An 18,367-nucleotide genomic window follows, 5' to 3' on the forward strand; every position below is an offset into this window, starting at 1 on the left:
GTGAAACGATTGGGCAGTCGTCTCAAATTAATATTTTTCTGGGTAGGGATCCATGACGCGAAGTTTCGAATGTTTGTGACTTCCTAAAATAGATATATTAGTATGAAACATGATTAAATTAATAGACGTGGGATGCGAAAAACCAGAGGGTAGAAGTATCCGCTAAAGGACAGTTGTGGGGATGCGCATATGTGAGAGCATGTTTTATTGTTTAGTACGGAACGCATATTTTCCATGAAAAATGGGCGGTGTTGTAGTGTGCTTTAAGTTTGTCCGCCATATTTGTTAGATATGTTGGGTTAGACGCGTAAGATGGACCCAATTGGGTGGCGATGTAGGCCACAAAGCAAATTCCAAGCGAAACCCACTTTATCCATGAGTTTTCTCTTCCCCCCCTACTAGAAAGAGGGGGTTTTAAGACAATTTTCAAGTAAATTGTTTTAATTTGAGATTAAAAAAAAAATTTGTTTATCGTCTTAAATATTATCTTTAAGCGAGTATCTCAAATTATTGTCTCAAAAAGTGGTCTCTATAAAGACAATATGAAACAAAAATATTTCTCTTTAAAGACATTTTCACTTTTCTTTAGAGAGAATAGTTGGGATTTAAAAACATGTCTCTCTAGAGACAATAGTTGAGATTAAAAACATATTGTCTCTCTATATTGTCTCTAGAGACAATATGTCTTTAAGTCCCAACTATTGTCTCTCTAGAGACAATATGAAAAAATGTATTAAAAAAATAATCAATTTATTTTAAATATTTTTTTAGTGTGGCTCTCCAACATTCATTGTTTCCAAATAACAATAATACAATATTCACTGTAATTATTTCCAATAATCTGTTTTTTACAAAACATTCAATGAAGTAGCATAACAAAATAATTTGACTAAAAATACAATATTAATTGTAATTATTTCCAATATTTTGTATCTTACAAAATAATCCACAACCAGAAAAACATACCATAGATACAACATAATCATTATTAAATATTGACACTAATTTCCCAAACACTACAACCTCATAGTCAAGTACTTAAATTGGCCCAAACTCCTCAATACTATACATGTTCACCAAGTATAATGGTGTAGCACAAAAGCTCCTTGATTTAACTACATATTTTTATGAGGACAACTAGAAGGAAATATTTAATTCTTAACATGTTGGAACTGTAGTGTTTTTAGCATGCCATATCTACAATGACCACTTGTAGATGCAATTTCCTAGCATTGTTTTTCAACCGAACAAGAAGCATCCCATATTCTTCATATTTTCTCCTGTAACCTGAAAGATAGAAAAGATCATCTCATATTCTTTATGTTTCTGCTTTAGCCTGAAAGATAGAAAAACAGTGTAAGGATATACTTGTTATTGGGGGAAAAATGAGAGCCAATGAACGCTTCTAAAAAAGAATTGAGTTTGCATCTTTCCAAATACTAAATAGAATCAATTCAATTGTTGATGTAATAGCATTGTGTTTCCATGTTTCCAAATACTAAATAGAATCAATTCAAAATGAGGTAGATTATTAGTAATAGCATGCTTGGTAAGTAAATAGCAGTCCTTGCTAGTGGGGCAAAAATAAGCCAATATAGCATGAGCTTTTCTCAAGATCACATTTCTTGATCAAGAGTTTTCAACAAAAGAAATATTTTTGCTATAGAAAGTTACAGTATATAAACAAGATCTGCCACAGATTAAGGATAGTGAGACGGCAGATTTAAAGTCATTAAAACAATCATAAAAGCCTGAGACAGAATACATGTGCCATCATAGCAGCAAACTTCATTATGAGACCACTGTTAATACATAAAGATTATGAGCACCCAAGAACAGTGAGATTACACTCGAACAGGGCAGAGAACAAGACTGAAATAGCATCTTCAAAGGTCCACAAAAGCTATTGGACAAAAGCTTACATTCAAGCATTAATTAGTGACAGATTTAAACAAAGGGTCGCTATATAATAGCAAAGGTCTGAAAGCATCCTGGAGCAGCAATAGGGCCATCTTCAAGGATAGAGAATAGTCCATATGAAGATAATAGTATGATCAAAAGGGCTTGCAACCAAAATATAATCAAGAGAAAGGACTGCCATAAAGGAAAATACAGTTCACAAAGCATGAATGGCAATGTCTAGCATCTATCAAGAGCAATCAGCAATGTGAATCAGACCTAAAACAGTCATAGCAGATCATCACAGTGTTAGAGAAAAGCATGAATATGAGATTTAAATCTCTTCCAAGCAATCCAAAGCATGAAAAGTCATAATAGAGTGCATAAAGGCATAAGAGTTTTCTCACTATTGCATAAAGGCATAATAGACAATCCACTCAGCTAGAAGGTAACACGTCAAACAGTTTTCTCACTATTGTGTTTAATGACATTTGCTTGTTTTGATTGCAAGATTTAGTTTGCAAGTTGATATTGACCACATAAAATTAAGGACATAACAGTGCACAAAAAGAATCCACAAGAAGATAAGCACCGTTAATCATAAAGTGCAGATTACAAATGGATTGATTGTCTGACCTTTATTGCAAGTTGAAAATGTATAAATGTGGTGCTCAAAATTACACAATCAGTCTGCAAATGAAAAGTGCAGCATACAGAAAAAAGAACAACAGCATGCTTCTTCATTCCTTCATAACTCCAATCATTGTCACTTGATTGCAGACAACAATCTTTTACATTTACTGTCAATAATAGTCTTCCAACCTTCCAAAAGATGATTAATAATCAACAATAATGTTCCTTAGAACTATATCTAGCACCCTCCAATACATAGCTAGAAGTGTGACAGTGAAAGAGGAGTATTCCCACATGGAAAAGAAGTGATTAAAACCTCAATCAACTGCACAGATCTACTTCAAACTAATATACTTCAGACTGAGTAAAGCTAATACGAATAAGACCCCTTCATAAATTACCATGCTGTAAGCTGCAACTGCAACCTACTATCAACAGCATGATACTGGGTGGCTCTAAAAGGATCCATTGACAGTAAGAAACTTCACCAAAGTTGCAATTTGCCATGTACTGTGAATAAGCCAGATACTTTCATATCATCTGCAAGATATTCTACTTGACTGAGTTAGAGTTTTCTCACCAATCACAGAGTTCTTTTCCAAAGCATCAAACAACAAGCTATACACAGCTACACAAAGTCCGCGATTTGTTAATATCTCTAAAGACCAGATGCATATGGGAATGTCACTAATTACTAGTTAAATTCCCATTGCCAAGCAGATACCCCATCATGTCCAGCATGTATATACGCCCAGTAACAACAATCTTCATACATAGAAGTAAGGGGAAACTCCCACGGTGGTGTATACAAGTGGTGCAACTCAATCACACCCATGAAATAGAATCACGCCATGACCAAGGGAAGTCAAAGACCAGGCCAAATATGAAGGAATCCATTCATGGCTAGGAGGAGATGGCCCACGATTTACACATCAAATATTAATGCGTTGACATTAGATCGCTAGATGACTTGATTACATATAATATCACCCAGCCTTTTTGTTTAACTCCCGACATATATAGAATGAATAGAATAATTCCCAAAGTGTATGTACACCTTCTCTTAATGAATTGGGAAGCCTGTGGGATCCACTAATTGCTCACACAACACTGAACTTCAGATGTTTGATTCCTTTATTTTACTCAATAATATTGATTTCATTTTCTAACAATAGAGTAGTCTCGAAACAATAGAGGCGAAGCCCTAGCTAGAGTTTGGAGACAAATCAACTCAATTCGCTATTGGTTTGACTGATGGGGGGGTATATTTGATTGAGCTTATGGAATCACAAGGGAAGGAGACCATGGCCTCACTGGAGAATGAAGTGTTTAGTTCAAATTCCTCGATGAGTAACCATGACTCAGAATTATCAAGCTAGCATGGAAAGGTCACATGACAAATACCAAACAACAAATGCCAAATTTTGTATTCTAATTTGTATATGAGATCAATAATTGTAGCACTTTTTCCACGGGTATGCATACTGTTAACCAATTTATTTTTTTAGAAGAGGTTCTTTTATTTTCTATGTATCATAAGTTATTGTAATGGTTGAAATAATTTTTTTGTTTTGACTGAATAGTTGAGGTTGGCCTAACCAACTGCGTGTGTAAATGGTTCTCTTACAATGCTCTGTTATTCATTTCAAAGATATATAATGCAAGGGAGAAAACTTTGAAGTGTCCCTATTAGAAGGGCTAGTTCAGTGGAGAGGGTTAGCAATTTGGTAACCTAACTTGAAATGGGATTATTCATAGCACCCCACCTAGCTTCAAACAAGAATGGTGCCCTCAAATCTATATCATGTCATACTATTAATGGCTTCTACCGGCAGTCACAAAGCAGAGGAGAAAAGAGATTATGGATAGTCCAACAGTTACAAGAAGAGCATAGCATAATACCGTTATTTAAAAGATATGTTAACAAAGCATAAAGTTTTAATAACAACAGATAAATAATTATTTTACTTATCAACTTGACATACCTTCTCTTGCACAAGTTGCCCATACTATTTTTCCTTCATGTAATCATCTCGTTCATGCCCATAATTTTCTACTAATAAAATCAGACAAATCCTCTTTTTTAACTAAAACAAACATCACTAGCAACACAATTCTTAAGCTTGCTAAAGAGATGCGATCTTTAGGAGATGATACATAAGTCGATAACAACATCTGTATTAATATTGAGAGAAATCCATTAAATATTATTGCTCTTGCCAAGGATAGTAATGTTATATCGATTGTTCTAAATATTAATAGAGATATTGTTATCCACTTAATCATATGTGGCATCTCTTAGCAAGCTTAATAACCGTATTGTTAGTGATGTTTGTTTTAGTTAAAAAAAAATACAATGCCTACTAGGGTGAGTGCAATTACAACATCTACTCGAGTTCCTTTTCCATTATGTATTACTGGATGTCCCAGCATTTACCCAATACTCTCATTTTGGCATAGAGCAGGGAAGGAAGTTGGCAAACGTTGTGTTCATAGCTACCAGTAAAGCCTTTTAAACTAATCCATATTGTGCATAATCTTTCTCTCGGCATTTAATGAGATGACATCTCATTGAGTCATTGTGTCAAATGGTTCAAGTACCTTGTCTATGCTTGTACATTTTCCATAAATGTTTGTAACTGCAACTTATGGCAAAAATCTTATACCCTTAATACTTTTAATACCTGCCCATACGTCTACTCAAAGGCTCCCATTTGCTGCGTAGGTAAGAGAGTGCTGGTAAAGGTTATTGAGTTAGGCTTTATAGCTGCAAACCACATTTGCTCAAAAGCTTCAAATCCTAGTCAACAAATCCATTTTGTGTCTATCCCACGTCAATCTATGCATTCCATGAGATGAAATCTCATTGAGGCATTATTTCAAACAGTTCACGTGTTGTGTCTATGCCTCTACATTCTGTATGCATTTGTCCATAACCCCATTCCAAAGCTCTCATTTTGGTCTAGGAAGGGGGGATGGTTGGAACAAGAAAAAAAAATTGGTGGTAGTGACAAGTTTGGTATGATATTATTGACATTGGAAGTGCCTGCAACATGTGTACGTGTTACATAAGATGTAGACGCTTGTGTTTGCTACTCTTTTCGGATCGTTGTATAAAAATGTAATGTCCCCAATTTAGGAACTAAAAGATATACAATTTAATGGCGAACATGAACACGAAAGCCAAAAGAAGCATATCAATGTAATCCAGGAAGCAGCAATTAAGGATAATAAACAGCGATATCAATGGTGAATAATGCTAACGGAGGAAGAACAATAATCAGGAGTTAAATAACCTTGTGCACATTAATGCCGAACATCATAGTGTCTCTGAAAAGGGACATTACATTATGATGCAAACAACAATTATACTCATCATTACAAGTAGTGAATTAGAATGGATAGCATTAATAAACAGCATTCAAGAAAGGATGTGATTAAGCAGTAATCACCCATCACAAGGAGATACAGTTAAGGGAAGATATGACCCTTCCTTTCCAAAAGATATGATTTATCCTAGAAACCGAACTGATTATGCTCACGAAGAGCCACGATTAAGGGGAAAGATATGTCTCTTAGTCATTCAAAAGATGCATCCCATCAACCTTGCAAGCAATATAATGGTAATTGATCTCACTTTCCAAGCATAGGGGAGTTCTTAGGATTGGAATTCCTTATCCCTTGGATCTTTAAGGCTGAGCAGATTGACCAAGTGTCAATAAAGTTGCATAGAGAACAAAATCGAAATCAAGAAGAGTACCATTAAGCTTGGTTGCAAGCACACAACTTCAGAGTGGAGCAGGGACATATCACTATAGGTGATCCCAGCAAATATAACTCCGCATTCATACAGATACATCAAACATCACAACATACTCCTCATTATATAATTATTTTGACTCACCAAACGTAATAGCAGAAATACAATTGCACAATAGACCGATACATCAAACACAGTATTATATAGTTTTATTGTTATCTTCAGAAAGAGATTCGTTGCATATTTTATTACAACATCAGGTAGAGAAGAGATCCTTAATTATCTGCAGATTGGAATATCTTACATATGACCCTTCCTTTCCAAAAGATATGATTTATCCTACAAACCGAACTGATTATGCTCACAAAGAGCCACGATTAAGGGGAAAGATATGTCTCTTAGTCATTCAAAAGATGCATCCCATCAACCTTGCAAGCAATATAATGGTAATCGATCTCACTTTCCAAGCATAGGGGAGTTCTTGGGATTGGAATTCCTTATCCCTTGGATCTTTAAGGCTGAGCAGATTGACCAAGTGTCAATAAAGTTGCATAGAGAACAAAATCGAAATCAAGAAGAGTACCATTAAGCTTGGTTGCAAGCACACAACTTCAGTGTGGAGCAGGGACATTTCACTATAGGTGATCCCAGCAAATATAACTCTGCATTCATACAGATACATCAAACATCACAACATACTCCTCATTATATAATTATTTTGACACACCAAACGTAACAGCAGAATTACAATTGCACAATAGACCGATACATCAAACACAGTATTATATAGTTTTATTGTTATCTTCAGAAAGAGATTCGTTGCATATCTTATTACAACATCAGGTAGAGAAGAGATCCTTAATTATCTGCAGATTGGAATATCTTACTTGGCATAATCCCTAAGACATATCAGATACAGCAGCACTCTGATATCTAGTCTTCGTATTAAATACAGACTGCTCATATCATCTATATGTGTATAGAGACTTATTTCCACTTTACTTATCAGAGGTAGCAGTAATCTAGTCATCAATTATATACACAAGCATTCATAAATAGTGTCATAGTCCATCATTCTCGCTGTAAAGAGAGACTTCAAGGGTAGAAGACCCTCAAAATTGATTGGTTGAGTAATTGTTCCCTAAATTCATAAAGAATAACACAAGGGGACTTTACAAAAAATCACAAGGTAACTTAGCTCCGTTTTGTGCGAGTAGCAGAAAGTATCTATTAGGATCTACTGTAAGTATCTGGTCAATGCTGCACATGTTTCCAAGACCTTGTTGGAATTCCTCTAGTGTAGGATCATGTAAATGATTATGGTTAGCATTGTTAAACAACTATGTGTATTTGAGAAAACCGCATCCCATAGTTGAATTCTGTTTGGTCAATGTCAAAACTTTTGTTACTTCCAGGTTTTTATCCATTAATTTTTGTGCTTGATATCTAGTAAAGACATGCAAATTATTTCATACCTCTGATATCATATGTTGTGAGGATGGTATTTTACTTTTAACTGATTCGTTTTGAAGATTTGTGTGATGTCCCCACTTTGAAATAGAATTTAATAATAAACGATAATAATAAAATTAAAACATTAAAAATTAAATTAAAATATAAAATAATAAAATTTTAAATGAGATTAATTAAGTTAATGAAAAGTCAAAAGGCATGAAAGGAAAAGTTGTGACTCCCTCAACAATGAGATATAAAAGGGAGAAGAGAACCTCATTTGAGAGGGGGGATAATTTGGAAATGAGAAGTGCAGATCTGATTTAACTAATAAGTGCAGATCTGATTATGAAAGGTTGTGTCCCTTTCAAAGGGTAGAAATAATGAAAAGTTGCACTCTTTCAAAGGGTGCTAATGGTGAAAGGGTATGTCTCTTGCCAAAGGGCAAACATGATGAAGAGGTGTGATCTCTCCCTCAAATTGAGAGATATAAAGGGAAGAAATCAAAAGCATCTAGTGACATCACCATGCATTGGATCAGATCAAAACTAGTATTAAGTTACAGGCAGTAGCATCTTTGTTCTTGGTGGTATGCATGGGGATGTGTTGAATATGTATGCTTAATATACGAAGCCTGATAATGTTGTTATGCCGAATTTAATAGAATACTAATATAGACTGCAATATGTATGACAGTCATACTTAATTTCATATATATTTATTATACATGAGAAGTTAGTATACTTATAGTTTCATTCATGTTATTACTATCAGTATTTAAGAAGACGGGAATGAGATGTTCCAAAGAGGAGCAGTCTAAATCCAAGCAATAGGTTAAGTCCCAAGATAGGGTGGGGATCAACGACCCATAAGCCTTGAGGGTATAGACCCAAGATAGGTAAGGACTTGGATCTGTGAACTTTGAGGGAACCTACTGTATTTGGTCTCTAAGCGCTTTGGTAACATACATAGACCCTTCTCCCTTAAAACTGAAGTAGTAGCAGGGTCCGATATCTATACTAAGAACCATGAATAATGAAATTAATCATTTAATGAGGAAAATAAATAAGAACTTGTTAATAACTAATTGAAGAATATCAATCAATTTTACTATATTGAAATAGATCAAGTAGGGGACATTACAATTTGGGACGTTTGTTTGATTGTTGAGTGTTTCAACAGATATGTGATGTGATCCAAAATGAACATTTGGTAATTCATAGCTCTCACAAGTGAGATCAAAGATAGATGATTATCTTGCTTGGTCAACAATAACGAGCACAAGACAAGACTAGATTTGCCTCATACGAGGTGTAAAATCTGAAAGCACTAATTGCAAAGTAAGTTGGATATTGAAAATGAGTAACCCATATTGCTGCACTCCAAGGAGGAGGAGGGTACTAAGTCCTATTAGGAGGACCAAACCCATATAGGCATCTGAAATAGAAAATTCAGTGCTAAAGATGTTTCAATAATTGAAGAAAACATAGAAATTAGTTACTAATAAAAATTTAAAAAAATTAAAACAACATCTATCTACAACATCCCATGTAAAAATAACTTTCAAAAATCCCCAAGGGGATATTTTATTTCAAGAGACTGATTCAGCTAATAAATCTAACAATTTCTGGTTTAAAATGAAAAGATATAAATGTGGTGCAGACAGCTATAATACTATTCTTAATACTTATTGACTCTATCAAAATAGATGTAGAATATGAACATGTAGAGTCAAACATTCAGGAATGTCGAATGCAATTACAACCACTTCTGCCAGCAGACACAATATGTAATTTACCTTATTAGGGTGCTTTGTTCATGCTCTTCAAGGTACTTTCCTACAAAATAAGTGAGGGAAATCAGCTCCTGACTTAATTGTTTACGAAAAGTAATAGGTATTAGCCTAAGTAGTATGTGCAACCAACCTGTAGCGACTCCCAAATTGGCTGCTCAAGACTGAAGAACCGAGGCAAAAGTGTAGCCAAGGAGAATGACCCAAAACAGTGATCCGAATTATGGATTCGGATGACAACACCTGAGTGAGAACCTGCAGTATTGTGGATTTGTTTACACGAACAAGGTAAACACAAAACTGAAGCAAGCCAAAAAGCAATCTATTCAATTCGAAAATCCAACATATATCAGTTCATAAGATTCCAAGGGTCACCAAAACCCCTTGAGAATCGAAACCCAACAGTCATATTTGTTTATTTACATAATAAATCCAAAACTACGAAATTTTCAAAAAAACTATATAAAATTTTGTCCTAACTTTAACTAGACATAACTTTCTACTCGGGACTCGAAATCGCGAGCCATTTAACTCGTTGGAAAGGTCTCCAAGAGTTGAAGGCGAAGTCCTAAAAAAAGTGCCTATGGCAACATTCTAAAGGGCAGGCCAAAGTTTCAAGGGCTAAAAATGCCCCGAAGGCCTTCAAAAACGTCAATTACTAACATATAGAAAAATATGAAAAAATAAGAAAAAAAAAATTCAATATTTCAAATTTGCTTCTGATCATTACTTCCCCCTTGAAAAGCAATGGGCCCCATTGCATCAACACTCTGAATAAGATGAGGAAAAGGGAGCTGAAGCTGCTCCTTGGAAAACCACTTTCCTTGTTGAGCAATCTGCCCTACTCGAACAACTTTGTACAGATAGATTTGTTGCCGTTTGAGTGTTTTCACCATGGTGTCCACAATCTGATCACATTGGAATGGAGAAGCTGCATCTGGATTCAATTCTGTAGTGGAAATTGTTTCTGCCACATCTGCAACATCTAATAGTGGAGGAAAATATGGCTTTAAGAGTTCCACATTGAAGACTGGATGAAGACCCAGAAATGGGGGTAAATTAAGCTCAAAAGCATTATCACCAACTTGCTTGATGATTGTGTATGGCCCATAATGCAGAGGATGAAGCTTCCTATTGGCACCCTCCAATCGTTCCTTCTGGATATGCAACCACACCTTGTCCCCGACTTGAAAATTATGAGGAATACGATGCTCATCATGTCTCTCCTTATATTTCTTATTGGTATGCTCCAAGATTTCATGAACTTGTTGCAGATGATAAATTCTATCAATAAACAGGGCTGCCTTATCTTCCTCCTTACCAATACATGGAACTAGATCGAGTTGAATAAGTGGTATGGCAACATCCATGGGTGCAAGTGGTTGATAACCAAGACAAACCTCAAATGGGTTGTGACTAGTCGAACTATGAATTGCCTTGTTGTAGCTATGCTGAACATATGGAAGACTTTCATCCCATGTGCGGGGATGTTTTGAGTGATACATGCGTAGGATGTGAATGATCATCCGATTCACTACCTCTGTTTGGCCATTTGTTTGAGGATGGAAAGCAGTAGTCTTTGTTAATTTTGTGTCCATCTTTTCCCATAATGTAGACCAGAACTTATTAAGAAACCTGTTGTCCCTATCTGAGATAATGGGATTCGACAGACCAAAATTAACCCAAATGTGTTCAAAGAAAAGCTTTGCAGTGTCCTCTGCAAAAATTGTTTTTTTACAAGCTACTATTACTGCCATTTTTGAGAACCTATCTACCACAACATACACACAATCATGGCCTCTTTTGGTGGCAGGAAGACCAGACATAAAGTCCATAGAAACCAAATGCCAAGGTTTTTTAGGAACAGGAAGTGGTGAATACAATCCAAGTTTACAATTGGCAGGCTTAGCAATAGCACATGCGATACAAGCTTGAATATATGAAATGACATCAATTCTCAACTTTGGCCAATAAAAATACCTCTGAAGTATAGCAGTAGTCTTACCTATGCCAAAATGACCAGCAACCTTACTATAGTGAGCTTCCCATATCAGCTTTTTGCATTTTGCATTGGGCACACAGATTTGGCCAAGGTGACAAAGCATTCCATCCTACAAATAGAAGTCATTCACTTGATTTCCCTTCACCAATTGATTATAAACATCTGCAAATTCAACATCATTCTCATACAAGCGAGCCCAGGCTTCAATTTGATGACCACATGAGTCCAAGACCATACTTATAGCTGCAATCGGAGGCTTGCTCAAACAGTCTGCTACTTTGTTAGTGCTTCCCTTCTTGTGGTGAATATTGAGATGAAATTGTTGAAGATAGGCTGACCATCGTTGATGTTGATCATTCTGCAACTTCCTTTGTGTTTGCAAAAATTGAAGAGGTTTGTGGTCTGTGTGGATGACAGTCTCCTTACCCAAAATATAATGTTTCCACTACTTACAGGCTTGAACAATAGCATACAGTTCGTTGTCATAAGTGGCATATCGACGTACTGTATCAGAAAAAGTCTCACTATGATATTCATCTGGGTGACCATGTTGCATGAGGACTACTCCTAGGGCATATTCTAATGCATCAATTTGTATTTCAAATGATTGTTGTAGGTCAGGAAGAGATAAAACTGGTGCAGAACATAACCTTAGTTTTAACTCCTCGAATGCTTCTTGTTGAGCACCTGTCCATTTGAACTTTGCTTGTGTCCCCCCCCGCAATGACTGATTTAGAGGCCAAGAAAAATGGGAAAACCCCAACACAAATCTGTGATAAAAGTTTGCCAACCCGAGGAAACTTCATAACTCTGTGAGATTTCTAGGAGATGGCCAGTTCTTAATCACTTGTATCTTCTCAGGATCAACATGGACACCCTCACTGTCAATAACATACCCTAAGTATCTAATACTCTGCATACCAAAGGAGCACTTTTCTTTGTTTGCATAAAGCCCATGATCTTGTAAAGTTGAGAGAATTTTTTCCACATGTTGCAAATGTTCCTCCCAAGTTTTGTTGAAGATGAGTATGTCATCCAGATATACCACCACAAAGGAATCAGTGAACGGTATGAGTAAATCATTCATCATTCTAATGAATGTCGATGGGGCATTTGTTAGACCAAAAGGCATCACTAGCCATTCAAACAATCCCTCTTTAGATTTGAAAGTTGTCTTCCACACATCAGCTGAGTCAATTGGTACTTGATGGTATCTCAATTTCAAATCAATTTTTGTGAAGAATCGGGCCCCTCTAAGCTGGTCCAAGAGGTCATCTATCTGGGGAAGTGGATACCTATTTTTGACTGAAATTTTGTTCAAGGCCCTATAGTCAATACAAAGTCTCCAAGTTCCATCCTTATTCTTTGCCAGAACAATGGGACTGCCACAGGGTGATGCACTTGGACGAATATGTCCCTTCTCAATCAATTCTTGTATTTGCCTTTTAATTTCATTATTTTCTAATACTGATCTACAGTAGACTGGTTCATTAAGAAATGGAGTTCTTGGTATCAAACCAATAGTGTGTCTCACTTGGCAGTGTGTAGGTACCCCTGTTGGTAACTTAAACAGATTCTCATATTTTATCAAAATTTGATCCATTGATCTTTTCTGCAGTGTTGTGGTGTTTGTGATGGCATGGGAATTATATACTGATTTATTTTCTTCTTTAGAATCATCAATAACATGTGATGCCATGAAAACGAGATTAGTGGACAATAAAGAAATCATGTTAGTAAACTTTCAACCATAAGCATAACATGAAAATGAATCCATTTCAAAGCATATCAAGAAAGATTAATAACAAAGCAAAGAGGAAAATAAAGAACTAAACAACTCTAATACTCCCTCCATGTGCTTGATGATGTTGGCTCTTCCTTGTTCCTCTCCTCTCCAAGCCCCAAATGAGTGTAGCTCTCAGCTTTTAGCACTATCCATGGATGCCATATGAAGATTCAAGATGGTTGTAAATGAAAACAAATGCTTATGCAAATGTAAAAGATTTGCTATGAGAAAGCTCCTAATTAATGTCTATGTGAATTTTACTATAATAACAATGCTCAAATGCTTTCCTCTTTTTTTTGTTTAGGGAATGAGGTCCTTTTATAAGGAAAAATGCTGATTGAATGGCCAAGATTGAGTAGACTTGTGAAGGGTCAAGATTGATGGGTTTGGGATCCATGTGATGGCTTTCAACCCAATCCCATGATGGCAAGTGTCAACATGAGATGGCTTGAGAGGAGAGGGAAGAAGCATTAAATGCTTGAGATGACATGAGGGTTACCTTAGGAGAGTTTGGTTAGGCTTGAGTTGGTGGATAAAGCTTTTATCCAATGAATAAACTCTTGTGCAAGAGTTAATGGAGATAACCATGGTCAAAGCAATAAATGCTTGAAGAGATTCATGAGTTAAATGAGGGTTGAGTTAGAGAGAAAGTCTCTAACCATGTGGGGAAGTTGAGTTAACCATTAATGGTTATGTAAGAGCCATAAAGGCTTTGAAAGACTTTGGGGGTTAACTTGTTGAAAAATAAAAGCCTTTAATGCATTTCAAAGACTTTTGAGGCATTTTTGAAAAGTGACCTTTGTTTGGGAACGTGCAAATGATTAGAAAGGGGGATTAGGCTAATTAGAAAGGGTTAGAAGAGTCTAGAAGAAAGTTAGTGAGCAAGTGGGTGAGGATAAAAGAGGATTTTAATTAAAATAAAATTCATTTATTTCAACTAAAATTGTGCAACTTGCATTTGTAGGAGAATGCAAGTGGGAGGGTTTTAGAGATTTAAATAAATATTTATTTATTTAAATGTGGAGAGGGGTTAATTAAACAAATATGTTTTATTCATTTAATTAATTGTTAGAATATGGTTTAATGAATTAAATTAAATAAATTGAATAATTTATTTGATTAATAGGAGAAGAGGTTTAAGATGAGTTAATTAAATATCAATTTAATTAACTGTTGATCGATGGTTAAATAATCAAATAAATACTAAATATTCATTCAATTAAGTGGACAAATTTGGGTGTCTACAATATGAATGTACCTGTTTTGGCAACCAACCTCCTACATTGCTTAGCACTAATCAAAGAGGTAGAGTATGCAGGGCTTACCTCTGGTATTCGGTATTTCTACTCACCTAATTTGATTGTCACACTGCGAAGTCTAGACTCATAAACACCATGGCGCTAGTACATATATGGTTGTCCCAACAGAACATCACAAACATCTAAAAGAGCTACATCACAAATTACCTCATCTTTGAAAGGCTTTAGAGTATGAAAGGCGACACTGCTGGTGCACTTGAATATCTCTCCCTTGACTTACCCATCCCATTGAATAGGGTTGTGGGTGTGTTGTTGTTTTCAGATTCACTCTCTTCACAGACTCTGCTGATATTAGGTTCTTTTGACTTCCACTATCAACAATAAAGTGTGGGGCTTTTCCTCCGACCCATATCTGTGAGTGCAACAATCTTTCCTCATCGTCCCGGGGCAATATCTTTGTAGTAGCTACCGTTGCATATGGATCAGCCTCAATGATCTGTTCATGACTTTCTTTTGTGCAAGATTCTGCCACCTTAGGTTCTGCCTTGTCCTCATGCGTCTCCATCATTAAACTTTTTATGGTTCTGCAATCTTTTGTGTTATGAGAGGGACTCTTACGATATTCACACCACATATCGTTCTCTTGTGCCTTCTTCATACCCCATGCCTTTTTCGTTGTTGAATAGAGAGAAGATTCCTTGGAGTTTTGTTTCCATGCAGTTTTGCCACCTTCACCCTTCCATTTGTTGTTTGCGAAGTTATCCCTCCTTCCTTTCTGTTTGAATTTCTCCTCAATTTTTGTAGCAAATTTATATGCACTAGGTAAAGTCTCTATGTTCAGGAATTCCATTTCGGTTTGGATATACCTATGGAGTCCACTCTAATATTTCAAAACTCGGTACTTCTCACAATCTTTGATGCCAAGCTTTGCTGCTAAAGAATGAAACATATTAGTATATTCCTGAACAATTTGGTCCTTTTTCTGTCGAAGCAATTGCCACTGCATATATTTTTGTTCAAATGTATCTATAGGAAAATATTTTTCCTTTATGTGCTCCATGAATTCTCCCCATGTGGGTTTTTGATCAAAATTAAAATAATTGCCAATTTCCGCTGCCTTGGATGCTAACTTTACTTCCCATGAATCTTTCACATGATTTTCAACTTTGAGAAGAACAAAAGTTATTTTCTCTTCATCTGAGAACTGGTTGATAGAGAAATACCTTTCTAGTTTTGAAACCCAATCATCAACAGCATCCGCATCCGCATCAATCTTTCCTTGAAACGTGGGTATATCGAAATTCACTTGCACCTTGAATGGTGTATACCCTGTGAATGGTGGGTTTGCTTGTGACCCATGACTTTCCAGCATTTGCTTGAACTGCTCCATCATTTCTTCGCATTGTTTTGTTAATGCATCTGCAACCAACGCTTTAATGTCATCGTCGGTTTGCAACTTAGCCATCTATGATCGTGTCCGTCTCAAAGGTAGTCTGAAGGATTTCTTCTTTCCAACCCCAATCTTTGATATGTTGATCGCGTGTGATATGACATACAGGAGCGAACTTGCTCTGATACCACTGATCTGAATTATGGATTCGGATGACAACACCTGAGTGAGAACCTGCAGTATTGTGGATTTGTTTACATGAACAAGGTAAACACAAAATTGAAGCAAGCCAAAAAGTAATCTATTCAATTCGAAAATCCAACATATATTAGTTCATGAGATTCCAAGGGTCACCAAAACCCCTTGAGAATCGAAACCCAAGAATCATATTTGTTTATTTACATAATAAAATCCAAAACTACGAAATTTTCAATAAAACTATATGAAATTTTGTCCTAACTTTAGCTAGACATAACTTTCTACTCAAGACTAGAAATCGCGAGCCGTTTAACTCGTTGGAAAGGTCTCCAAGAGTTGAAGGCAAAGTCCTAAAAGAACGTGCCTACGACAACTTTCTAAAGGACAGGCCAAAGTTTCAAGGGCTGAAAATGCCTCGAAGGCCTTCAAAAACGCCAATTACTAACATATAGAAAAACTAGAAAAAATATTTTCCAAATTTGCTTCTAATCAAGCAGCTACAAAAAAATACACAATTTACTTAATTACAAGAATGTACTTAATTGGGTTTTAACTTATATATCAAATCTCAATGGGCCTTTACATCTGAGAATTTAACATTAAGATGATTGCATACCTCGTACTTGTACTTTGCACCTCCCACTAAGTCCAATTCCACTAAGAGCTATAATTGAGAGACACAAGGCAAGCAATTGAACAACCTCTCAACATAGTCATTTGTAAACATTAAAGGAGGAAAAGAAAACTTACAGTTACCAAGATCCAATTAGGCTATGGACAAAAGAAAACTAGGCCGAATATATGACATGAACTTCTTTCATTTGTTTTCTGTAATTATTTCAAACAATGTTAGATGACAAAACAATAAACACTAGAAAAGGAAAATTTATGTTGTTGAATGGCTCTACTAAAACATTAAAGTAAATTGTTAATCATAATCTTAAAATAAGTAAAATGATATTTGATTATGGAATGTCTTGTTGGAAAAAAATACCTTTTAACCATTAAACTATTTGATGTTTGAAAAACACTTCAAAGCACAAAGCCAAATCTATCAATCATATTCTAAATATTTAATTTCTATAATCAATTCAAGAGAACCATTTGGAGTGTATAAAGTTTTACATGTGAGAGCAATTAGCCAGAGACTTATGTTCTCTCAGTTTAATCGTTCTAAACTTTTCAATCAGCAAAGATATGGCTGTGTCTTATACTCCAACATAAGTTTGATGAGAAATGGAGGTAGGGTATTAACCTCATCTAGAGGTTTCTACCCTTTCATAGAACCATTCGCTGTGATGCACATTAGTCTACAAAGAATGCATTTTCAGATATTGCAGACTCAAAGACATGTGCCTCAAGTCCGTATACCATTTCATGGTGTCCCTAGATACAGTGCAAGATTTTGAAATTGGGTACAAGTAGATTCCAATCAAAGAGATCACCAGCAAAGACAGTGTGAAGTTTGTTATGATTTTTAAAGAAGAAACATTAAGCCCACTCCTTTTCATTGATGTGTTGAAGATAAGGTTACTTTGGGTTTTAGAGGGCCATCTCCTATAGGACCGATAGAAAAGCCAAGGAAGAGTAGTGTTCAAGTTACATGTTAATGAATGCCATGAATGTACGGGTAGTTGTGTGTTGTCCCCGATATAATTAAATAATAAATCTAGTTATTTTGTTGTAAGGCCCCAAATTTAATAACAAATCTTTCGGGCCCTTTTATTTAATTAGATTAGACAAGTTTTGGTTGGTCGTGTCAGCCTGTTTGTAACCCTTCGGGAAGTTTCCCGAAGCCCATATATATGGCCGTGTTAGTCATTGTTGTAGGTATGCGAATTTTTGGTATCTTTTCTCTATTGTGCGAATTCCTGTTGGAGTTTTGCTATCCGCCATTTCGGAGGTGAAAGACCCTCCCTATTTGGTATTTACAGTTTCGGTGAGGTTCACCTCTCACCCTATTCTGTCATTGTACTCGTTCTGGATTTGGCAAATCTTGAATTTTATCATTGTTTACTTTCTTTGCGTCTCTGTTAATCTGGTTTACATGCATAAGGAGGACTCCTAATAATCAGAATCCATTACTCCGGAAGGTCACCACACAACCGTTGAAGCTCATTGTACCTCTGCATCTTCACAGCCACACACCGTACTACCACCCCTCTCCTTCTCACCACCGTACAGCAGCCAGCCTTC

General features: G+C 35.9%; 1 protein-coding gene across 8 annotated transcripts in view; it reads right to left on the reverse strand.

Annotated features, from left to right (window-relative positions):
- Positions 1–972: 972 nt before the first annotated feature.
- The window catches only part of LOC131064379 (uncharacterized), a 32,248-nt gene continuing 14,853 nt past the window's right edge, over positions 973–18,367 (reverse strand). For 2 of the 8 annotated variants that reach the window (XR_009111261.2, XM_057998502.2), the window contains 3 exons: positions 9,670–9,791; positions 9,543–9,582; positions 973–1,336 (listed from right to left, as the gene is read on the reverse strand). Coding sequence is in view for 3 of the 8 variants with exons in the window: in XM_057998502.2 (XP_057854485.1) it covers positions 9,547–9,582; positions 9,670–9,791 (158 nt within the window). In the remaining 5 variants the exon portion in view is untranslated. Of the gene's footprint in view, positions 1,337–6,464; positions 6,955–9,542; positions 9,583–9,669; positions 9,792–16,787; positions 16,895–16,921; positions 17,000–18,367 lie in introns of those variants that run through there. The other 6 variants (XR_009111260.2, XR_009358563.1, XM_057998503.2 and 3 more) reach the window with 6 other exon arrangements.

Source organism: Cryptomeria japonica, chromosome 7 (assembly GCF_030272615.1).
Source record: "Cryptomeria japonica chromosome 7, Sugi_1.0, whole genome shotgun sequence".
In the NCBI taxonomy this organism is placed as follows: domain Eukaryota; kingdom Viridiplantae; phylum Streptophyta; class Pinopsida; order Cupressales; family Cupressaceae; genus Cryptomeria; species Cryptomeria japonica.